The sequence below is a fragment of the Mastigoproctus giganteus genome, chromosome 11 (genome assembly GCF_048544385.1).
Source record: "Mastigoproctus giganteus isolate SK-2022 chromosome 11, ASM4854438v1, whole genome shotgun sequence".
NCBI lineage: Eukaryota > Metazoa > Arthropoda > Arachnida > Uropygi > Thelyphonidae > Mastigoproctus > Mastigoproctus giganteus.
This window is the reverse complement of record NC_143585.1, coordinates 71,428,560-71,454,591: the sequence shown is the minus strand read 5'-3', so window position 1 is coordinate 71,454,591 and position 26,032 is coordinate 71,428,560. Positions and strand designations below refer to the sequence as shown.

At 35.3% G+C, this 26,032-nt stretch overlaps 1 protein-coding gene across 1 annotated transcript in view; it reads right to left on the bottom strand.

The window, feature by feature from the left end:
• Positions 1–5,576: 5,576 nt before the first annotated feature.
• Magi (membrane associated guanylate kinase, WW and PDZ domain containing protein magi) overlaps positions 5,577–26,032 on the bottom strand; it is a 569,393-nt gene continuing 548,937 nt past the window's right edge. The window contains exons 21-22 of the mRNA XM_090385296.1: positions 14,828–14,966; positions 5,577–5,877 (exon numbers count right to left, since the gene is read on the bottom strand). Of these exons, the coding sequence (XP_090241422.1) occupies positions 5,720–5,877; positions 14,828–14,966 (297 nt within the window). The 3' untranslated portion in view covers positions 5,577–5,719. The remainder of the gene's footprint in view (positions 5,878–14,827; positions 14,967–26,032) is intronic.

Here is a 26,032-nt window from a genome sequence, read left to right as displayed (position 1 = left end):
CAGGACTGGATGTTCGTTCAGCACACAATGTGCTGAAGATGCTTTATACAGCCACACTATATTATTGTTTGATATTTTTATTACTTGGTAGGGTGTCAAACTTCACTCACAGACACCAAAATGAAACTTTGGCTACACTAACATCCATATTTATCTGGAATCCCTCCTCAGATTAGCATTAGCAAATGATGCATGAAAGCAAGCTTATACAGCATTAGAGAGAGAAAAGAGAGAGAGAGAGAGAGAGAGAGAGAGAGAGAGAGAGAGAGAGAGAGAGAGAGACTTCCCATTTCACCTATTCATTTCTTCCAGTAGTTTGTCTAGTTCTTCCTTGAATTTACTTAATTTTCCACAACAACAGATGGAAGTTTGTTCCAGCAATCAACCACCTGCTGGCTAAAGGCAAACTTTCACACATCTATTCTACAACCATCCTTCCTCAATTTGAATCTGTGCCCGCTCAAGTGTGTGATCTGAACAAAAGGAAGATTTCGATCAGCATTGAGCTTGCTCAATCCACTGAACATGACTATGATTAGATGAGATAGGATGAATAAATTTGCTTGTCATGTCCTACCTAAGCATAAATGACAGCTTTACATATAAAGTGTGATCAAAAAGTTTTAAGACCATTTATTAGAAAAGAAATGGTGGAGGTAGAAGGCCAAAAAAAAAAAAAAAAAAGGAGTGGAGGGGACAGACACCACATTACTGGTTCTACCACTTCTCAAGTCAGTAATGAGCAGCATGTTTTGAAATTTTGAAGTTCAGATATCTTAAGCCTCTGTTGCACTTGTTGATGCTTGTTTAAGTAAGAGTAAGTTAAGCAATTCATCAGTATATGAAATGTTTCCAAAATGGCTGAGAATCTATTGAAGGTGACCAAACTTTGAGCAGTGATGGAATGGCTGTAAAATGCATGAAAAAAAATTCATTAATTGGTGATTAACCTCTGAGAAACTGTTGTTGAACTGGGAATCTTTCAATCAAGCCAGGCGATTTTGAACAAAAATCTTAGCATGTACCGACTTCCAGCAAAATTTGCTCCAGGATGATTTGAATGATGAACAAAAAAGTCCACAGTGGAGCACGGCACGAGAAGCTGAAAAGGAAGGACAGAAACAGACCCTAATCTCATGAACTACACACTAGTGATGAAACACGTGTTGGGCTATGACCCCAAAACAAAATTCCAGTTATTCTAGAGGAAATCAACAAAACTGTCCTGTCCAAAAAAGAATTTTCAAATGTGTCCATTTTCAAATGTGAAAACAATGATGCTTCTTTTTCCTGACATTCTGGGTATCATTCCCTGTGAATTTGTTCAGAATGGTCACATGGTAAACCAGGCCTATTATCTGACACTACTCTCCATTCAAGAATTTTTGGCTCAAAAAAAAAAAAAAAAAAAAAAATCCAGTAGTATCCCACCTTTCATATTCACTCAGCCATGCACCATGTTATTTTTTTTATTCACTTCATTTCTCAGTTTCAAAATGAAACTGAGAAATGAAGATTTAATGACATTCCAACCATCCAAAAGATTGTGAGAGAGGAACCTGAATGGCTCACAGATAAAGACTTCCAAAGATGATTCAAGAAGCAGCAAGAACACTGGTACACTTGCATATCAAGGCTCTGAATGTATTGCTTATAAAAATAAAGAAAAATAGAATCTTAGAACTTCTTGATCAGACCAATGACCTTTTCCATTTTTGGGCTTAAATAACCACAGGGTGTATTATAAAATAAAATTTTTCCTGTAAGGGCAAGATCTCACACTGTTTAGTCCCCAACCATGAGTCAGAATAAAATTCTATTACCTCAAATAAGCAGCATTTTTTCTCTTGCCTCCTTCACAGTCTGCACACAGATAACTTAGATTGATTTTTTTGTAAGTAGTGCAACATGAGAAATTTATGGCATTATGAGGGAGGGTCAGAAAACAGTTTGTAAGCCTAAAATAGGAGAAACCTTATATATGGAGATGGTAAACTTGAATGAGTATTATAACATAGCAGTATCAATGGACTGTGCTGAAGACAAGAAATCTATTTGCAAAAGAATGCTTGAAAATCCATTAGAAAGCTTGTAGAAAAAACCGATTTTTCATGCAGAACTTACTAGAGAATGGTTTAAAAAATTATATGTATAAAGCAAAGACAGTGCATAAACTTAAGGGAAAGGAAAATAACCTATTGCAGCTGGTTTCTGCAACATGTTATCTAAGTTGGATGTTTCAGACAAGGTGCTTTTCACAGATGAGACTTGGTTTCATGAAAGTAGATCTGTCAACAGCCAGAACAGACTACTGAAAATCTGCACATACTACACAAGCAGTTGCTGCATTCAAAAATGATTGGAGTGTGGTGTGATACTGCAGTATCATCAGATCAGTCTTTTGCAGAGTTTTAACGGCAGTTGTGGAATCTATTTTCGCAGGTTAAGATGTTGATTTCAGAGGGCCTCTGGCTCTCATGAATCAACAGGGTTGATTGACTTCTTCCTGTGAGGATACATGAAGGAGCGCATTCACAAACAATTCCCACAACACTCAGGAATAACAGTACAGCATTACTAAGCCTTTGGGTAATGTTAATGACATTACTCAAAATATACTTCAATGTTTTGCAAGAACATGTGTTGCAAGTATATATGCCTATCTGAGCATGGAGGACATTTTCAGAACTTTTTATGAATTTTTGTTCGATAAATAGTCAAAACACCTATAAATCAAATTTCGTGTTTCTATGTCTATTCACTTCTAGTTTATAGCAAAATATCTGAGTAACCTAATTAAAGAATCACCCTGTATGTTGGATATAAAGTGAGATCACATGGAATGCATATTGCTATTGAGAAAGACCATCTCTGCTTAGGCAGCTGAAGACAGAGGTAAACAGTATTTTATTATATCTTATATAATTTTATTGTAAATAATACTATTAACTTGTGTATTTTTTGTACTTAGTTAAATATATATTGATATATTACACTAAGTTACCTTAAAATTTTTTTATTTGAAACAGTGATTTTATTTGAAATAGCGGTAGGCAGTTAATTCAAGTATTAATAATGGTCTGTATACCCGGTTTCATTAAACCTATTTAATCAAATTGATATGTTGCATATTAATTTTACATGAAATTATATTAAAGCAACATGTGCAAGATAAAAGAGTATACATAAATGCTTATGTAGTTAATATATCTATATAATATCGGTGTAGATTACTATGGTAGTAATGTGAAAGGCATCATTTCATCTGTATCTCACTACCTCGAATAAGTAACACTTAACCAACAGAGAAGACTATTGTTACTTATTCTTGGTGGGCACCACCATCTAGAAGGCACCGTTTCAAAGCTAGTTGGCTTTTCATCGGTGGGTGGGCAGGTACCCTGGTACCGCAAACATGACAACCCAGTTGTGAAGTTAATCACACAATATGAGAGATGCAAAAAGGTTTATGTGATAATATTTAAATAAAACTAAATACAATCAGGCATATATTTTAAGAGTTTAAGATTCTATAGCTATATAACATCGGTGTAGATACATCATAGACAACCCTTGAAGAAAAACTATGGTAGTAGTGTGAAAGTTATCATTTCATTTGTATCTCATATTGTGCTCATCCTTCACGAGTTGCCCACGTATTGCACTTCCTCGAATAAGTAACACTTCATTAATAGAGAAGACTACTGTTACTTATTCTTGGTGAATCGATGAAAGCCAACTAGCTTTGAAACGGTGCCATTTGGGAGGTGGTGCCCACCAAGGATAAGTAACAAAAGTCTACTCTATTAGTGAAGCATTACTTATTGAGGTAGTGCAATACATGGGCAACTCATTGTGAAGAATGAGCACAATATGAGATACAGATGAAACGATGCCTTTCACACTACTACCGTAGTTTTTCTTTAAGTGTTGTCTATGGTGTACCGACATCGTTATTATCTAGATATAGAATCTGACACTCTTAAAATATTATGCCTAGTTGCAATTTAAATATGTAGATAATGTACTTTTCATGAACTTTTGTCTCAAGTGCATTTCATTTTATACTTTATTCTCCCACCCATATATCAACTTCTGAAGGAAATTGGTAAAAAAAAAAAAAAAAAAAAAAAGAGGCTAAGGTAAGTATCACATATTTCTTTTGAAAATAATGAATTACTTATAAAAGTACAATATAATCTGATATCCCTTCTATAAGATTAATGGTAGTGTGCAGCTACATATGACACTGACACCCCTTGTGCTCTATACATCCACACATTGTGATTATCAAAAATTATCAAAGACCCTGCCAATTTCTCATGAGATAAATGAAGTTATTGTGGAAATGATACAGCTTCTCAGGAACCAGTCTACTGAAACATTAGAACAGAAACTGACTCAGTTTTTACATCGTTGAAACCTGTCAGACCCTTGTACGCTTGCTTGTAAATTAAAAAAATGCTCCCTGTGTATTACTATGGCTGTACAATTTACCCCACATAGGAGCAGAAAATGTACTGTTTATCTTTGTTGCAATTTATAATATTTCATGCAAATGATAGAATAATCCACTGCTGTTTAAAATATTAGTAGATAACTTTTTCCATTAACAGTTAACTTAAATTTTAAGTAGATAATCTCTTTGATGATGTTAAAAAATAAAATAGTTCAGTGACCTTAGATGCAGTTTATATACTACCTGTTCAAGCCATGATATAAATCATGAAATATATCCACAGAAAATGTGTAGCATGCATGTATGCTACAACAAATCCTTGTAAGATTTTATATATATTAACTGTAAATCATCGTAACATATATCAGATTGTCATTAGAATATGGGATGGCAATATTTCGGTCCTGATATATGACTGATAATATAAAATTTACTATATTAAAATAAATTTTAAGACTTTCGATCAATGTAAAACGATCACTATATTATTCAGAATGATATTACACATACGGATTTTCAATTAAAAAAACAAAAAAAACTTGACACAAACACACAATGACATTACTGTTAACAATACACATGCAGTCCTATATAAATCCAAATATGAAATCTAGAATATTTTTTCAACAATGGAGTGATGTGTCCTTTGGTATTTTTTTTCTTCAATACTATTAATGTTATAATACATTTAATATTGCATGAGCTGTACTCCATGATTAATTCTTTAGCTGACTATATGATGACAACCTTGCTTAAATATTAAGTCCAACTTCTTTAATAGGCTTTCATTTAATATAATTCTCACTGTTTCACAGATAAGTAAATTTATGTAACACAAAATTACTGATACAAAAACATGATGCATCCGAGTGAATCTGGAGAGGACAGTACTTGATTCACTGACTCACTTTAAGTGTAGCACTTTTTTTTCTGAACAGTTTATACTGTTATCTACACAAAAAAAAAAAAAAAGTTCCAACTTAATACTCCACAACTTCCAATAGAAACTTGGTAAATGCTTTATAACACTGTACATTAAGAGCACGATATGAATATCCTCTTCGATAATCACTCTACACAATATATCTCTGTATGAAATGGGTAGATACAAATAACTACCCTGGCACATGTTCAAGAATTAGTACTATTTACCAAATTGTTTTGAGCACAGAAGTGGTTAAATATATCTTTTCCAATCAGATATATTAAGCATTCCTTCAAACATCCTGAGAAACTACACCACACCACATCACTAAAAACCTAATGAGGCTCATAGCCCCACCCGTAAAAATCTCTAGATATGTGGACTGGAGGCTCTCGAGGTGAGCTCTGTCCCACAGGTCCATTTGCTGCTGGTAAAGCATTTGTGCTTGGAAATCCAGATGATGCAGATGTTGCTGTTGGGCTTGGATGATCAACTAGCAAAAAAATTAGCAAAAACAAATATTTATAAAAATGATATCATATACAAGAATTCAAACAAAATATGAGGTTTACTTTATATGAATTCAATAAATGGTCAGTACCAAATAAGAACTTAAAAAGGAAGGACTGGAAGTGTTTCTGTGCACTTTCATATTCAGTGAAAAACGTAGGTAACCACACTGAGGATGGTTATTATCACTAAAGGTGCCTATGGTGAAATCTGCAAATTTGTGTGTAAAAGTAAATGATATAAACTTTGTTGATTAAATCTTATGATACATAATACTCCAACAATACTCCTTTTAAAAATAAGTAGTAACTTTCAAATCATCCTTTAAGCGTGCATGTTTATATATACAATATATATACTTTATTTTCTCCTCCTCCTCACAAAGGGAAATCATTTAATCAGGTTTATATTTGCTAATTTCATATTCTTCACTGACGCCAATATATTTTTTTTCCCAAGTTTTACTAAGTACAGAGGTTCAGATAAATAGAACTGTTAAATAGAAGTTTGCAAAACATCCAAGGATCTCTAATGGTTGTAGAGAATTTTGCATGAAAATCAGTTATACAAAAGCAAAAGTAATGAACGTTATGAGAGACAAGGGAAAATTTAGTAGTGCAAACTAAATAACCAAAAATTGTAAAGTTATTTTTGGTATCTAGGGGCAGCCTTTAATAAAGACAGTCATTTACACATGGAAATAAACAACAGAATTAGTAAATTAGGAAGTGTAAAGCCAAGTAATACATTTACTGCAACCTGTATTTAAGAGAGTGCATTCAATGTGTCATAATTTTCAGAATTCTGAGAAATAACATTCCAAAAACTCATAAATAATGGTTGGAAAGTAAGTCTGGTGGCATTCATAGCTAAAAGTGAAAACTTACTTTGGGCTGAGCTGTAAATCACACCAAAATTCAAAATTTTATTCCATGTACATAAATTAACCTCAACACACACAAAAAAAAAAATAAATAAAATGAAGTTGATGCTAACATCACAGAGTTCAACCAGTGTACCAACAGAATCAAGCAGTTCATTTCAAGTGCCATTACTTTTACCCAACTTGAATACTGACTGCTTCAGATTGATTGCCTATATGTGATATGCAATGATGGGTGCTGTGCCATAATGCATATGAGCATTAAAGTACTGCACTCAAAGTACCATTCAATGCTTATGTGTTGATGCAGCAAATATATTAAAACACTGATTTGGAGTAAAAGAGAAATTAGTTGTTTTCAGCAGTTTATAAGCCTATTTTAATCTATGAAGTTAAGAACTAAGCAAAGAAATAAAGGAAATGATCAAAAATGAGAACCTTAACGAAAGAGTTTTATAAAAAAAAAAAAAAAAGTGGAAGAGTATTTGATGGAAGGCAGTGGTACAAGGAGCATTTTAGAATGATAACATGTTACTTTTCAACCTAGTCCCATTTGGATCAATACACATTTTTCACTGATGCTGCAATGTGTTCATTCCAGCTGCAAATAAAGCATTAGTCTCTCTTTTCCTCTCAGGCCTCCAGGAATGCATACAATGCAGCAATGGTATCACTGTCGATGGGAAAATGGATGCCAGGCAGATAGTTTTTCAAATTAGGAAACGGGTAAAAGTCTGATGGTACTAGATCTGGTAAATATGGTGGATGGTCAAAGATTTCAAAGCCTCACTCATGCAGTGTAGCCATGACAATGACAGACTTGTGAGCTGTGCTGTGCTGTCCTGGTGGAACAAGACTCCTTTGATGAGTTTCCTCGGCATTTGTCTTTAATGTTTTTATGCAAATGCCTCGCAAGGTCTGAGTAATATGTCTCTGTGGCCTTTCTGAAGATAATCCATAGCAACACTCCATCTGCAACCCTAAAAACCCGATAGCGTCACTGCCAGCAGAAGGAATTGACTTGGCTTTCTTTGGAAGTAGAGAAGAGCAGTGTTTCCATTATTTGGACTACTCCTTTGTCTCTGACTGAAAGTGATAGCCCATGTCTCATCCATCTTCATAAAACTTGCAAGGAGATTTGCTGAACATGCTTGAAAACGATGAAAATGTTCACTTGACTTAACAACTCTTGTGCTTTTTAGATCTGCTGTCAACTTTGGGACCCATCATGCTAACATCTTTTTCATAGTAATGAACTTCTGTTATTATGTGGTACACACCTCCAGATGAAATGCCCAAGACACTGGCAATGTACCAAACTGCCACTTGTCAATCATTCATCACCAGATCACACACACTATCAACAACTTCCGGAATGATGGACAAAATCAGTCACAGTGTGATCCCCTTCCAAGCTCTCTCCTTGTTTAATTTTGCTGTCCACTTTTTAACCATGGAATAAAAAAGGGTATCCTCCCAAATATTGAAACCATATCCTCATGAACTGCCTTTGCATTACTCCTTTTTTAGAAAAATATCGGACAACTACACAGTGACTGATTTGGTTCATCACTTCAGAAGTTGACAACTTCTGGAGACAAAGCTGCATGAAACTTGGCAGGTTACTATTTCAAGTGTGATCCATTAACAAGTACAGGTCAATGTTGGAAAAAAGTCATGAGTTAGGGTTGAATGTGAAAGTGTCTGCAATTCTGCCCAGACACGACAGGAGGGAGTATATAATGAGAGCCTTGTCAAGGAATTCGGCCCTGAAGAAATTGTGCAAGGCTCATGGGGTAGAATTTTTTTCAGCGTGGTCTCTGCTTATTGTCAGGAGAGACTGCTTCTACAGGGATGGGATACACTTAAATAGAAAGGGTGCAAGAATATTTGCTGATGCTATCGAGGCAGTGTTAGGTGACTCGGAAAACTGATAGCTTGGGTGGATACACAGACTAAAAGGATAACAGTGGCTGCGGGCAGAGGCAAAAGTGATTCTTGCACTGATTCTATTAGAATGAGCAGCAGCCTGGAAAGCAAGGAGATTTCCAGGACTGCTGGGAGTCATAGTGCAGCAAGTAAATACATACTGTTAGGGTAACTAAGAGTAGAAACAGGTGCATGTATACTTGCATGTACACCAATTCAAGGAGTATAGTTAATAAAATTGATGAGTTTGAAGTGCTGGTCAAGACATCAAAGGCAGATATTTTGGGATATCAGAGACGTGCTATCACACAGATATAAGCAGTGCAGAATTGGAAATTTGGGAAATACAATGTGTACAGAAACGATAGACAAGACAGAAGAGGAAAGGAGGAGGGGGTTATGCTGTCAGTTGAGAAACACACAAAATCTAAGGAAGTGCATCCAATTGATGTCGGTGGACAATGCAATGTTGAGTCTGTTTGGTGTGACATAAGCACTGAGAAAGGAAAAATGAGAGAGTAGGTGTGTGTGTTATAGGCCTAATGAATCTGAGGAGTACAATGAGAAATTTGGCAGAGAAACAGAGTGGGCCAGTAAATCAGAATGTCTATTATGGGTGATTTTAACTTTCCAGATATTGACTGGAACTCGTGGATTGGTCGCTTGCATACTAGCAAGACTTTTGCAGATTTAATGGATAAATGTTTTCTACAGCAACATGTTTGAGAGGCAACCAGAGAGAGTAATACTCTTGATCTGATTATTAGCAGTGATTATTCATGCATTAAGAAACTGCAGATAAAGGAACCACTGGGTGACAGTGATCACAATATACTGATGTGGGATTTACTTAGAGATTTAACTCCCATCAAGGGTAAAGGGAAGGGTTTTTGCTTTCATAAAGGTGACTACAGAAGTCTCAGACAGTTTTTAAATTCTATACAGTGGGATCAACTGATGATGTTACCAAAGTTCAATTCTAAATGGGAAGCTTTCAGGGACTTAATCTTGGAGGCTACTAGGCTTTTCATTCCAACTAAGAAATATTGTTCAAGGTTTAGGCCTAAATGGATATCAGATGAATTAATGAGGCCCGTGGCAAAGAAGAAAAATGTATGGGATGCATATAAATTATCAGGCGACACAGAAGCCTATGGCACATATAAAATATGTCTGTAATAAAGTCACAAAGGATGTTAGGCAGGCGAAGTCAGATTACGAGAAATCTTTGGCAAAAGATGCAAAGAAAAAGAGCAAAGAGTTCTTTATTTATGTGAACTCTAGAAGGAAATGAGTGGAATAAGATTTGACCACTTAACATAGATGGGTTGACTATTGATGATCATGTTCAGGTAGCTGATAAACTGAATGAGTATTTTGCATCTACATTCACACATGAGGAGTTATTCAAGAAGGGAAAATGCCAGAAGTTTATCAAATTCTAACAGGGAGCTAAGTGATTTTGTAATAACTGAGAGCAAAGTGGAGGAGAAATTGTTGAAGATAAACATAAGGAAGGCACCTGGGGTGGACGGAACTATCCAATTTTATGAAAGGAATCAGCAAAAGGAAGTAAGCAAAACCTTAGCCATAATCATGAGAGCTTCCTTGGACTCAGGGGAGGTCCCCACGGACTTGAGGGGTGCAAATGCATCACCAATTCACAAATAGGGTTCGATAAACCCAATAGCCCCTTATTCTTTAAGTTTTCAAATTGGGTCCTGCAGAACCCTAGGGTTCAACGAGAGCTTGCAATCTTTGTTTTATTTTTTATTGAAAACAAAGACTAAAAATAGTTCTTCAAACAGGCCTCTGGGGTTGGGTAAATTCATATTGTGATTTTAAAATGTTTCTCACCAACCACGTATTAAAATAAAACACGGAAACTGAAATTATAAAAACTATGTGTTTACTACTATATATTTACAATTAAAATAACTTTACAACTAAAAAGGATAAAATACAATATATATATATATATATATATATATATATATATACATCAAATAAAATAGATTAAAATACCGGGTTAAGAGCGATAAAACCGACTGTAGCTTTCGAAGGCTCCTGCCTTCTTCTTCAGTGGTCCGCTGATAAATAGATTAAAATAGGTTAAGAGCGATAAAACCGACCGTAGCTTTCGAAGGCTCCTGCCTTCTTCTTCAGTGGTCCCCTGAAGAAGAAGGCAGGAGCCTTCGAAAGCTACGGTCGGTTTTATCACTCTTAACCCGGTATTTTAATCTATTTTATTTGATGTATATATATATATATATTTTATGTATTTTATCCTTTTTATTTGTAAAGTTATTTTAATTGTAAATATATAGTAATAAACACAATTTTTATAATTCCAGTTTCCGTGTTTTATTTTAATACGTGGTTGGTGAGAAACATTTAAAATCACAATATAAAGACTTTAAAATCTCTGGAACTCTGCAAATTTATTGCATTAAAAGTTTGGGAAAGGTTCATTTCAAGAAATTGCTCGATTCCCTTTGTTAAGAGAAACACACAGACACAGTTCCATTGTGAACACATCACAGTATCCAATCAAACTAGTCAGACAAGACTTCCCCTTAATAAACCGATGCAGTGTCTGAACTATAACTGCAATCTTTTCTAGATGATCCTGCAATGCTTCTTTAACCAGCGATTCCATTATTTTCCCCAGAACACAAGTTAAACTAACAGGCCTGTAATTACTCGTGTCACCCTTTGATGCCAAATTTGTGAATTGGGGATACATCTGTACATCTCCAGTCTGTGGAGACCCTCCCTTGCTGCCTCCTTTAATATAACTTCAACGATTTCTCCTTCACCTTCCTCTCAGTTATTACAAAATCATTTAGCTTCCTTTTAGAGTTTGATAAACTTCTGGTCTTCGCTTCCCTACAGAATTCCTCATGTGTTAATGTAGATGAAAAATACTCATTCAGTTTGTCAGCTACCTGAGTAGGATCATCAACAGTTTAATCACTGATATCATGTAGACGAATCTGATTCATCCCTTTCTTTCTACAGTTTACACAAGTAAAGAAGTCGTTGCTGTTTTTCTTTGCAAACTTTGCAAAAGATTTCCATAATATGCCTTCGTTTGCCTAACCTCCTTTGTGACTTGATTACACACTAGCTTATATCTACAACAGGTTTCTCTGCCTTCTGATAATTTATATGCTTCCCATGCACTGTTCTTCTCTGCCATGAGTCTCATTAGTTCATCTGACATCCATTTAGGCTTAAACATTCTTAGTATTTCTTAGTTGATATGAAAAGCCAAGTAGCTTCCAAGATTAATTCCTCGAATGCTTCCCATTTAGAATTTGCTGTTGGTAACATCATAAGTTGGTTCCACTGTATAGAATTTAAAAACTGTCTAAAACCACTGTAGTAACCTTTACGAAAGCAAAAATCCATCCCTTTACCCCGATGGTAGTTACATCTTTGATTGGATTGTACACATCAGTACACTGTAATCACTATCACCTAGTGGTTCTTTCATCTGCAGTTTATTAATGCATAAATAATCACTGCTGATAACCAGATCAAGAGTATTACTCCTCCTACTTGCCTCTTGAACATACTTAGACAGTAATGGTTTATAGTTCTCTTAGCATTAAGCTCTGGTCCTAAATTTACTGTGGTTTGTTTTACCTGCTGCATCATCTTGCATTTCACATATTGTAGATACATCTCATCACTGAGTTCTTTTCTGATCTTCCTAGTGTTACTTACATACAGAGCCGGAACTAGGCAATCCTATGCCTGGTGCAAAAGTGTTATAAGTACACCCCCATTATATATACATGCAGGTAGTTAATCTTTCAGTAGCATAGCTAGGGTTGCCGACGCCCAGGAGCAACATGTCTTTCTGGTGCCCCTGATTGTAATAGATAATTCCTTCAGTTTGTTCCCAGTGAAGCTTGGCACCTGGGGGAAATTCCCCCCTGTTCCCCCTCCTTGTTACGTCTCTGCAATCTTGCAATCTTTATGAATTTATAAAATTTATTATTGCAATGGTCTACGATTTGCATGTATTTATTAATAAAATAATTTAAATAATATAATGAATACAACAAAACAAAAATATCAAAGAAAAAGAAACTCACAAATATTCGTTTATATCTGTTTTGTTTTGTTATTGTTTGGGTTTTTAGGGGCATTAGCAACTAAGGCCATATTGCTCCGGGGATATGTGGTGGTCATTCCCTGACCTTTCCGCATCCTCCGTATTTGGTGGTCACAGGCTTGAACCCCGGTCTAATCAAGAAGCATGTGCTACGCACTGCTGCTCCTGCACACCTGGCTACGGAGGTGCCCATTTATATCTACAGAGAATTTAATTCTATGTAAACGACAAAGAAAAACTACAAATAAATTAGAAAACCAGATAGTTTATGTTTATATATCTAGTATAACATCATAGGAAAAAAATATTATTATTATTAGCTATATGGTACAAGGAAGCCTGAGGCTTATGCTGCACCAGCCAAAAAAAAAATTTCTGAATTACCCTGAGAGAGAGAGAGAGAGAGAGAGAGAGAGAGAGAGAGAGAGAGAGAGAGAAGTCAGAAGTAGAAGGGAATCACATCACCAAGAAATAAAAGAATGATGATATTCAGCTCAGACCCTGGGTGTGCCAAGCCCATACTTACCAGATGTGAACCCCTGGGGTTATTGCGAAATACAGCACTTTTAACATTATAAAATAAACTAAAAGCAGGCAATAAAGGTGTATTATTTTAATTGAATTTTTATTGCTTTGAAGGAACTTTCACAAGAAGGTCCTACAAAGTCTTTTCTTACACTGTTACAGGCAGGGTAAGAAAAATTCATAGCACTATTTCTATATTTGGATAAGATTCTATTAGAGAATACTCATGAACGAATTGGAGAAGTTGTAAAGAGGTTACAGATTTTATATCCTGCAGAATTGATAAAACATGATTTTTCAAATATCTGTTGAAATATCAACAGATATTTGAAAAATTGTTTGTCCTTCAGTGGTCAGCATTGGAGGAAAAACCAAAAAGTTAAGAGGTGTAATGTCACAAAACGGGCCATACTTTTTATAAGTTTGTAATTGGAGTTTCTCTGTTATTTTCAAAATTTGTAAAACACTGTTCCTCCCTGATTTTTTTTTCCGTAAGTGATTAAATCCCAAATTTATAATTTTTTTCACTCTCACAAAAATTTCTGGAATAATAAGTAGCACGTACAAAGATAATGCAGTATTTCTTCTAATAAAACTTTTATAGGTGGCTGCAGACATTTTACGTTCCACTTACATTTTGGAACGGTAATCCCTTTGACCCTTAATTTGCACTTTCTAATTGTTTAAATTGCCTAAAGGCCAGTGGTGGAAGAAACAAAGCATACAAAGTTAAGTCTTTCTTAATCTGTTCATTGTATGGAAATTTTCTTCATTCTACAGAAACTTTTAAATGTAATTACCCAAAGGAATTCAAAAAATTCGCTATAAAGAAGTTCGTTAAACACAGGTCCAACTGTAATTAAATCAAAAATGATGCATTTTAAAATATATAACTGGTCGAATGCACCCTTAAAATGCTGCACCTGGGGCTGGTGCCCCGCTCTAGCTCTGGCTCTGCTTACACATCGATGGGGGACCCCCCAATCTGTCTAAGCAGATCGGAAGAAACCATAATATGGATTATCATACATGCTTTAAATAAATGGAAATACACTTCTCTACTGAAGCAGGGCCTCAACAATGCAATATTAATGCAATAAGGGAACCCAGTTTTCTCACTGATGTGTACAGAATGAATATTTCAAAAATTTTCTCACTCCACAATGATTAATTTCCTTCATCCAAGTACTGCATTTTGCAATATTCATATGAAAGGAAAATATATCATTTATATTCCAAATGGCTTCTGAAACACTACTTACATTATGGATTACAATAATGTAGTAAAAACTATATTAAATTAAAATTAGTTTTAATTCTTTAAATTAACTATAAAGCATTTTAAAATATGAAGCTAATTGTAATTTTAAGTTATATAAATTAATATGTAATACTTTTGTCTGTTCTGCAATAATATTTGAATAATACAATATTCTGGAATTTCTTGTCTGAACAAATAATAAAACTTACCAATAGCAGATGGAAGCTGATTACCCCTCTTTACTAATAGGCGTACGGAATTACCTCCTTGTCTAATAAGTTCAATAGCTTCCGCATGAGTCATATTCTTAGTATTTATGCTATTTATTTCAATTATCTGATCGCCAACCTAATAAAGACAAAAATTAACTGTCACATTATATCATCTACAATGTGAATATTTAAATTTAAAAATAAGTGTTCTCTCAGTATGATTTACTATTACCTATTTCATGATTATAGGTAAACTCTTTCCATTCAAATGGTGAGGTCCACTGGTATCTCTATAAAAATGAGTACTGATTTCTTTATTCCTAGTTCTTTTTATCACAGGGTTAACCAATCATGAGTCATCTTTATCTTCAATTAAATATATTTTATCTGGTGCCACCCAAAATCCCGACATACCAATTGTATTTAAAAAAACAAAGTTAGAGTCTATATCTCAGAAACTGTTTTTGCAATAAAAAAAATGTTTTTCATGTAATCAAAACGGCCGGGAAAAAAAAAAAGAAACATTAAAATTATATTTGAACACAAGGAACATGTACATTGCAGTTATGCAAACAGTATATGACAATGTTAATGTTTTATATCATATAATGAATAAACAACACACAGGTATATATATAAAAATCAGTTCACAAAAACCACATTACTAACAATAATCAAGCATTTATAATACAGTAATACCCCGAAGTTACGCGATAGGTGGGTCCGACGAAAATCGCGTAAGTCGAAGTACAACTTTGCATATAAATATATATAAATTTTGCTTAATTGGGACCAAGGACTAACAAAAACATTAGTTTAGAAGAAAAATATTAATAAAATTGCAGTTCTTTATACATATTAATACAAAATATGTATTAAAAAAACAAATGACTTACGTTAAAAAGTTATTTCGATGTCGATGGCTTCATAAAATCTAACAAATTCGTCTGACGACACAGCGCGTTCTTTTTTTCACGCAGAATTTCTTCGTAGCAAGCTAATAATTTTTTTTATTCCTTGCTTTGTAGCTATAACGCGTTCTTCATTGGAGTCTATGTTTTCTAAAATTTTTAAGCCCTTTACAATTGAGCCCTTTTCAATTTTCAACCTGTCAAGTTTGCAATTGTCATGTGCTTTTCGCCGTTGCTTCATTTAGGCCTGTAGCACGTGCAATATCACATGGTCTTTCATTTCGCTCAAAGCGTTTCACAATTTCATATTTTTTCTCTATCGACAGAGGCGGACTGGCCTCTGTTCGTAAGAGCAACCCTTTGTTTCATTCACTAACCTTGTTGCCCTTCTCAGTACTCGTTCCAACAGCCCTACATACTTCTTAAAATGAGGCCTCCAGACCTATATACAGTACTCAAGGTGTGGCCTGACTATTCCTTATTCCTTTTAGAAAAATTCCTATATATCGTTGACAAGACACCATGAGCTACTCTTGCACACCGTCTGCACTGCTCAGAAAACTTCATATCTGCCTGCACAATTACCCCAGGTCCTTTTCATTCTCTACCACTGTCAGCGAAGTACCACACAGTTGATACATTACTCTGGGGTCACTGCTTCCCATATGTAGTACTTTACAATTGTCAATGTTAAACTTCATTTGCCACCTCTCAGCCACTGCTCAACTTTTCTAGATCCTGTTGCAGCAGCATACTGTCATTAGTGTCATTAACAACCCAGCCAACCATCGTATCGTCTGCAAACTTGGACATTAAGCTTGATATACCATCATCAATATCATTTATAAAAACAGAAAACAACAATGGACCAAACACTGAACTCCACTAATAACATTAATCCACAAAGAGCAGTGTCCACTGATTACCACTCTGTCTTCTCCCACTCAACCATCCCTTTATCCATAGCAGCAATTTGTCTCCTATGCCAAACTATGCCATCAATTTGTGCAGCAGTCTTCCATGTACAACAGTATCAAAAGCCTTTCTAAGATCCAAATATATGATATCAAAGTTATTCCCTGCATCCAGTTCCTTTGTGACCACATCATAGTATCCAATCAAATTGATCAGACAAGACTTCCCCTTAACAAACCCATGCTATGTCTGAGCTATAACTGAAGTCTTGTCTAGATGGTTCTGTAGTGCTTCTTTAACCAGTGCCTCCATTAATTTCCCTGGAACAGAAGTTAAACTAACAGGTCTATAATTAGTTGTGTCGCCCCTTTGATCCTCCTTTGTGAATTGGGATCACATTTGTACATCTCCAGTCTATAGGTGCCTCCCCTGAGTCCAAAGAAACTCTCATAATTATGGCTAAGGTTTGCATACTTCCTTTGCTGCCTCCTTTAATATAACTGGATAGATCCCATCCACCCCAGGTGACTTTTTTATGTTTATCCTCAACAATTTCTCCTCCACTTTCCTCTCAGTTATTACAAAATCATCTAGCTCACTGCCAGAATTTAATTCACCTCCGGCATTCCCCTCCCACGAATAACTCCTCATGTGTGAATGTAGATGCAAAATACTCATTTAGTGTGTTAGCCATCTGAGCAGGATCATCAACAGTTGAACTATTGATATCCAGTGGACCAATCTGATTGATTCTCTTCCTTCTAAAGTTTACACAGGTAAAGAACTCTTTGTTGTTTTTATTTGCATCCTTTGCCAAAGATTTCTCATAATTTGCCCTTGCTTGCCTAACCTAAGAGTAGGAGTGTGCTATAGGCCTAATGACTCAAATGAGTACAATGAACAGTTGTACAGAGAAATAGAGTGGGCTAGTAAATCGGAATGTATTATAATGGGGGATTTTAACTTCCCAGATATTGACTGGAACTTGTGGGTTGGTAACTCACACACTAGTCAGACTTTTGTGGATTTATTGGATGATTGTTTTCTGCAGCAGCATGTTCGAGAGGGAACCAGAGAGGGTAATACTCTTTAACTGGTTATCAGTAGTGATCATTCGTGTATTAAGAATTTGCAGATAAAGGAACCACTAGGTGGCAGTGATCAGTGTACTGATGTGGGATTTACTTAAAGATTTAATTACCATCAGGGGTAAAGGAAAGGGTTTTTGCTTCCGTAAAGGTGAGTACGGTAGTCTCCGACAGTTTTAAATTCGGTACAGTGGGATCAACTGACGATGTTACCAACAGTAAATTCTAAGTGGGAAGCATTCAAGGAATTAATCGTGGATGCTACTAAAAGTTTCATACCTATGAAGAAATATTGTTCCAAGGTTTAGGCCTAAATGGTTATCTAATGAACTAATGAGACTCGTAACAGAGAAGAAAAATGCATGGGATGCATATAAATTATCAAGCGACTCAGAAGCCTATGGCAGATATAAGCTAGTCTGTAAACAGGTCACAAAGGAGATTAGGCAGGCGAAGGCAGATTACGAGAAATCCTTGGCAAAAGATGCTAAGAAAAACAGCAAGGATTTCTTTACTTATATAAACTCTAAAAGGAAGGGGATGAATCTGATTGGTCCACTTGACATTGATGGTTCGACTGTTGATGATCCTGCTCAGATAGCAAACAAACTGAATGAGTATTTTGCATCTACATTCACACGTGAGGAATTATTAAGGTTTGAAAATGGCAGAAGGTTATCAAATTGTAGCAGGATACCTAATGATTTTGTAATAACTGAAAGCAAAGTGGAGGAGAAATTGTTGAAGTTAAACCTAAGAAAAGCACCTGGGGTGGATGGGATCTATCCAGTTATATTAAAGGAGGCGGCAAAGCAACTAAGCAAACCCTTAGCCATAATTATGAGAGCATCCTTGGACTCAGGGGAGGTTCCCACGAACTGGAGATGTGCAAATGTATCCCCAATTTACAAAGGGGGATCGAAGAGTGACATGAGTAATTACAGACCAGTTAGTTTAACTTCTGTTCTGGGTAAAATAATGAAGTCACTGGTTAAAGGTGCATTGCAGGATCATCTAGACAAGACTGCAGCAATAATTCAGACACAGCATGTGTTTGTTAAGGGAAAGTCTTGTCTGACAAATTTGATAGGATATTATGATGTGGTTACAAAGGAACTGGATGCAAAAAATAATTTTGATATCATATATTTGGATTTCAGGAAAGCTTTTGACACTGTTGCGAATGGAAGACTATTGTACAAATTGGAGCAGAATGGTATTAAGGGTAAGTTGCTACAATGGATAAAAGGGTGGTTGAGTGGGAGAAGACAGAGCGTGGTAATCAATGGGTGCTGCTCTTCGTGGACTAATGTTTTTAGTGGTGTCCCACAGGGTTTGGTGTTAGGTCCACTGTTGTTTTGTATATTTATCAATGATATTGATGAAGGTATATCAGGCTTAATGTCGAAGTTTGCAGATGATACAAAGGTTGGCAGGGTTGTTAATGACAGTAATGGCAGTGTGCTACTGCAACATGATCTAGATAATTTGGGCAGATGGGCTAAGAAGTGGCAATTGAAGTTTAACCTTGACAAATGCAAAGTACTGCATATGGGTAGAAGTAATCCCAGAGAAACGTACCAACTGTGTGGTACTACACTTAAGGTGGTAGAAAATGAAAAAGACCTCGGAGTAATTGTGCAGTCAGATATGAAGTTTTCTGAGCAAAGGAGACAGGCTGCCAGGGCAGGTCATGGGGTTTTGTCAATGATATATAGGAATTTTGCTAGCAGGGAGAAGGAGGTGATTGTCCCTCTGTATAAGGCAATGGTCAGGAGATGCCTTGAGTACTGCGTACAGGTCTGGAGGCCTCATTTTAGGAATCATGTAGATTTACTTGAGCGTGTACAGAGAAGGGCAACAAGATTGGTGAGGGGAATGAAGGGATCCTCTTACCAAGAGAGGCTTAAGTTCTGCAAATTGCAGTGGCTGGAGACTAGGCACCTGTGCGGTGATCTGATTGAGATGTATAAGGCCTTGAATGGGTTGAGCACGCTGAATTCTGATGGGATCCTTCCACTTGTTCAGATTACGAACCTAAGGGGGCATAAATTCAAATTAAGAAACGACAGATGTAGAGAATAGATATGCGAAAATTTGCCTTTAGCCAGCGGGTGGTTAATTGCTGGAACAAACTTCCATCTGTCATTGTGGAAGTTGATAGGTTGAATAAATTTTAGGAGGAACTGGACAGGCATTTGGAGGGAATGGTGTGATTTTTTTTTTTGGCTGATGCTGCATAAGCTCATACACTTGCTTTCTTGCATCACATGCCACTACTACTTACTTTGTGACTTGGTTACAGACCAGCTTATATCTATTGTAGGCTTCCATGTCACCCATGTATTTTTCTTCGCTGCCACATATCTTATTAGTTCAAATATTCAAATTGAAAGAGGTATTTTTCATCAAATTTTTACATTTTACATTCTTTCTATACAAAATTAATCTAATAAGGTAAATTTTACTTAATAAAAAACAAATAAATATATAGAATTATATTCATATATTTCTACAAACATAGAGATACTGTTGGGATTTTGGACCAGATCCATAATAATAGCTGCTACAAGTATCATAATGATGGTCATTTTTGCAGCTGACTAATGAAGTGTACAGTCAGTTCTGCTATAACGTGCATTTTTAAATGCGAATTTTCTCCAATGTGACTGATATATTATGGAACAATGTGAGTATAACGTAATTTTTTCATTGGCTCATGCGCCATTTCATCTGTGAGTAATACTAGGTGAATGCTAAACTTGACACCAAGCTGAACGTAGTGACCTGCGCAGCAATGAATACAAGTTTACAAAGCTTAAAAAGTGTCAAAAGTGCGAGAGTTATATTTCCCATTTACTGTAATTGTATTGGTCAGAGACACTGTTGCCATTCACTGTATTCACAAGATAATAGGTGATATTGCAGGCCAACTGATGTTTTCAGGAGCTCACACTTTTCTGTTCGAACAGATATTTCATGATGTGGGAAAGCGTGGCGGAGGAACACATTTCTGGAGGTCACTAACATAAAACAAAAAAACAATTTGCAGTTCCTGGTTTATTGGGCTTTTTTGTTAGTGCAATCTAATTATAAACGGGTAGTAAACTCAATCTCATTTGCAATAATACTGACAGCTGGAATTCCACGGGTTTTTATGTTATTATGGTGAAATGTGTTCCCCCCTCCATGAAATCTTCAATCACATAAAAAACAAATCAATTTTCAGAATCTTTTCTTCATTCCTATTTTTTAAGCTTTGTAAACTTGTCTTACTTGTGCAATTTGTGGTTTTCTGTGTTCGTCCTTATTGATTGCTTGTCTTTTTTACCGTTTTAAATTTTACAATACAAAAAAAAAAAAAAATAATAATAATAAAATGTCAGTGAACAGAAATATCAATCAAGAAACTCATATCTTGTCAAGGTAAAGTGCTATATTTATTGTAATGTTTATTTATTAGAAATTTAAGATGTTTAAACCTGTGTTAACAATTTTATTGGGTTTCTGGATTTTTTTAGTGTTTTACTTATCAGACTGAACATTTTTTGAGTGCTCTGCCCCCTATCCCTATTTTTCCCATAAGCTCTGATGTTTTTAATGTGTGAAATACCATAATGTAAAAATTTTTAGGAACACATGTACCGTGTTATAGCAAAACTGACTGTAATGGTATTAAGAATGGTAACATTTTCCAAAATTTCCCATATATCTTTTGTTTATTTCTAGGAATAAATTTCTCAACAGCTGCACACAACTGAATAAGTTATCCCATTGGTATAGAACCTTTTCCTATGCAAAACAAAGTGGATGACCAGTTTTGCATAGCTTTCTTTTTTTTTTTTTAAATTGAAAAGTTAAGGATTGCTTTATAATAAGAAATCCTAACCATGATTAAAGATCAGCGAGAGGAAAATAATGAAACACTTCATGCAACTTCTTGTATAATTTTTTGAAACCATTTCAATAGCTTTAATAAAAAATTAGAGGCACTTTAAGTGTTAAGGCTACTATGGCCACAAAACATAAGAATGCTGTGCCTGAAATCACACATATTGTACAATCAGTTTGCATGTTTATAGCTGGCTGGCCAGAGTCAAATGAGAAAAACTGCTACATTATGAGCTATACAGTATGAGCAATTATCATGTAGGAACAATTATCAAAAACTTCTCTGAAATCTAAGTATATGACATGACATCAAAATTATTTTTTTCATCCAGTTCCTTACTACTGTATCCAATCAGGTTTTTCATATTACCCCTTAACAAATTCAAGCTGTGATGCCATATAACTGAATTTCTATCTAGATGGTCATTTAACCAGTGAAAATTATTTCGTTTAGGGAAAACCCATTATTTTCCCTAAACCAAAATCAAGCTGACATGTTTAATTACTCACTTCACACTTTGACTCCCCCTCCCCTTTAACTGGGGAGCCATTTGCAAATCTCCAGTCTATAAAACCTGTCCTGAATCCTAGGATGGTCTTATAATTACAGCTAAAGGTTCGTTTACCTCTTTTGTTGCTGCTTCTCATATAATTGGATATATTCTATCAGCTCAAGGTATCTTATTTACCAGTGACTCCATTATTTTCTGTAACCCAAAATCAAGCTGACATATGTTTCATTACCCTATCCTTCAACAATTTCTCTTCTACTTTTCACATTTAGATATTTTCATCCCTATAAACTTCTTTGTAGGTGAATGTAGAGTTATATCTACACAGCTCATGTATTTGCTTGTCTCATATAGACCAATAGCAGGCCTTGTAATGCCTGACATTTTGCTTTCCAGGCTGTTGCATGCCACAGTAGAAGCACTATAAGAATTATTTGCCTCTGCCTGCAGCTACTGTTAATCTTTTAGTCTATGTATCCCCCCACCAGCAGTTTTAATCAGCAAATTTCCTGATTCAGAGCAGGTCATGGGATCTTGTCAACAATATACAGGAATTTTGTTAGTCGGGAAATCAGCAAATTTCCTTTTTCAAAACTCAGTTCTACCAGTATGCTAGGCTTCACAACTGTTCTCTTTAAAAGCTCTCTTTCTGTTATGGAATATGTTTCATATATCATTATCACCACACGAACCACACTGCAATCATCAAGTATTCACTTTCACTCAACTTGTTGCTAGTGCCAGTTATAGCTAGTTACAATACAAATAATGTGGAGAGTGAGCATATTTTTCTTTTTCATAGCAAAAATGGATGCTCACATAAAACATCATAAAGGAATGTACTATACCATATTTTAATAGTACAAACTATTTTGAAATAAATGAATCCTAGCTCCAAGGTGCTAGGATTCATTTATCACTCTGTCCACGAATTGTTTTTCTCTGAACATCAGCAAGTGCCTTATCATCATTTTTCCAATGAATTTTATGAAGATTATTCCTACATATAACGTGTGGTCTATAACGTTTTCTCGCACCTACAATTCTGTGCGTTCGAGAAAATTCTCACTGCAGACACCCTTTCCACAACTGTCCACCGAGACTTTCACTGAACCAGATCCTTTATTCTGAATCAACATTTCTCACCTGATTAGCTCCTATTTTTCTCAAAACAGGCTTACTACATGTCTCCTTAAGCTTATTTTCTTGTCTAGACTCACTCACTCATCAGTACCTCCAACTATAAAATCAACACTAAGGACCTCATCTATTTCTAACATTTGAATAATTGTATCTCTATGTTTAAAGCATACTAAAGTTGCACTAAGAAATCCTGGCCTAAAATCAACTTGTGTCTGTTCTTACAAGGGTGAGCTACAACCATTTCCCAAACTCAGTAAGAGGTGAAGGCATTAGATAGTACAATCATATTTAACTTTCCCTTTATATACAGCAGACTCTCGATTTTCCGGGATCAGATTAATTGGGACAGTTCAAGACTCCAATTTTTAAAAAAAAAGGGGGCATCTGTTAAATCTTTAATGAACCATTATAATGTTGGTGACTAAACCACACACAACGTCATAAAAAATAAAGGGAAGCATTGTATTGGACACAAGTAGTGCATGGTAAGTTTTTTTATCTACCACCATATTTTTTACTGTACCGAAAAATGTTCAGCAACATTTTTCGGTACAATTAGTCCCCGACTTATGCAACTACGGGCTTACATAAATTTAAAACAAACAAAAAAATAATAATAAGCAATCAATAATGTTGATCACAGCATGCACAAATTTAACCACAAGTGAGATATGGAGTAACAGGCAAAAAAAAAAAAAAAACAGGAAAGAAGAGAAGATTTTTAGAATTTATTTGTTTTTTTATATGACTGAAGATTTCAGTGAAGGGGACACAGATTTCACTATAATAACGTAAAAACCCACAGAATTGCAAATGCAACAAGATCGAGTTTACTACCTGTTTATAATTAGATGCACTTACAGAAAAGCCCAATAACATGGAAAGTGTAAATTGTTTTTATTGTTTTATGGAAGTGACCTGCAGAAATGTGCTTTAGTATAATGTGAGCTCACGTGGGGTGATAATAGTGAGTTTACACCTTAACCCTGTGAAATTCTTTACAGAAAATTTCATTTTTATGTGACCAGACGTCCCAGATTTCAGTTGTTTGCCCTGCATTGGAAACTGTCCCGGATTGTACATGTAGCCTCCATACTTAATGGCAAACAATGCAAATCATTTGCATTATGTTTGGCAGGAACAAATTTGATAACAAAGTTATTATTATTATTATTATTATTATTATTAGCTATGTGGTGCAAGGAAGCCTGAGGCTTATGCTGCACCAGCCAAAAAAAAAAAAAAAAAATCCCTAGTTACCCTGAGAGAAAGAGAGAGACAAAAGTAGAAGGGAATCACCAGGAAAGAGAAGAATGATGATATCCAGCTCAGGACCCTGGGTGTGCCAAGCCCATACTCACCAGATGTGAGCCCCTGGGGGATTTGTGGACATAAAAAAAAAAAAAAAAAAAAAAAAAATGATCTTAGAAACGCTGAAAGCAATACTACAAAATAATGAAGAATTATTAAGAAACATTCACTCAGCAGAAAAATATATTTAATTATATTATTTTATTTCTCTTGTTTTTATTGTTAAAAGAAGTATTTATTTTTATTATTAGTATTATTTTTCACAGGAAAAAAAAAACCTTTTTTCATTAAACAAAAACAAAAGTTGATTATAAACATGACCCCCTCTAATGTGTTCCCCCCCCCCTCTAATAACTATTTTTCTCAGTTAATGTGCTTCATGCTGCTCGTCATGTAGTGTAACATGAGGGGCACCTTCATGATTTAAAATATAATATTTCTTAATATCCTATGCTGTCTATACATTATATTTATTATCCTATTTTTATTTGGTCTAAATTCAAAATGAAGGCACAGCTTCTCTATAAGAGAAAATCACAATAAGTTAGCGTTCGTCCGATTTTACGAAATTAGCAGGTCTTGATCACACAAGTTGTCTGTCAAACACGAGGGGTACCTAAACTGAATTTCAGTCTTACTGAGGAGGGGTACCATATACAGGGTGTCTTAAAAATATTGGTACAAACGTTTAGGGGAGGTAGGTAACATCTAAAGGAATGTGAATCGCATAGGAACCCATAACCGGAAACGTTCACATTCCTTTAGATGTTACCTACCTTCCCCCCAGATGTCATGCATTGGAATACTAAGGATTTGGTCACTTTAATTTTGACTGTTATCATGGTGCCGACTAAGAGAATAAGTAACAACAGTACTAGTAGATCTACCAGCAAAAGGAAAGCAATCGATTTGGATCAGAAAATTAAAATAATAAGGATGTATGAATATGGTCAAACATTAACAAGTATTGTGCCTAATTCAGATTTGTCAATAATAATAATATAGTAGCAATATATTATTAGTCATTCCTGAGTTACATAAAACTCGACTAATGTAAGAAGTCATGTCAGGGACTTCTGTATTTTTGGATTAACCAGGAAATCAATTATGCAGGATTTTTCCCCCCCTTTTTACCATCCACCCCGGAAAATCACGAGTCTATTGTACATATATAGATACTATAGATTGTGACCATATGTTTCAAAGGCATGGCATCATAATAAACAGCTGGAATTTTCTGTATTTTATTAATCAAGCTCTTAAGCATTAATGAAAGTTGTACACCAGTACTTAACAGCATTCTATAGCTTGCTACATCATCAATCAAAACATCTATAGACGCACAATGGCATATATCCTTGTTAGCATTACAAGTTATTTAACATAACAGAAAAGGCACCAAAGTGTAAAGTTAGTTGTTCTTGATCATCA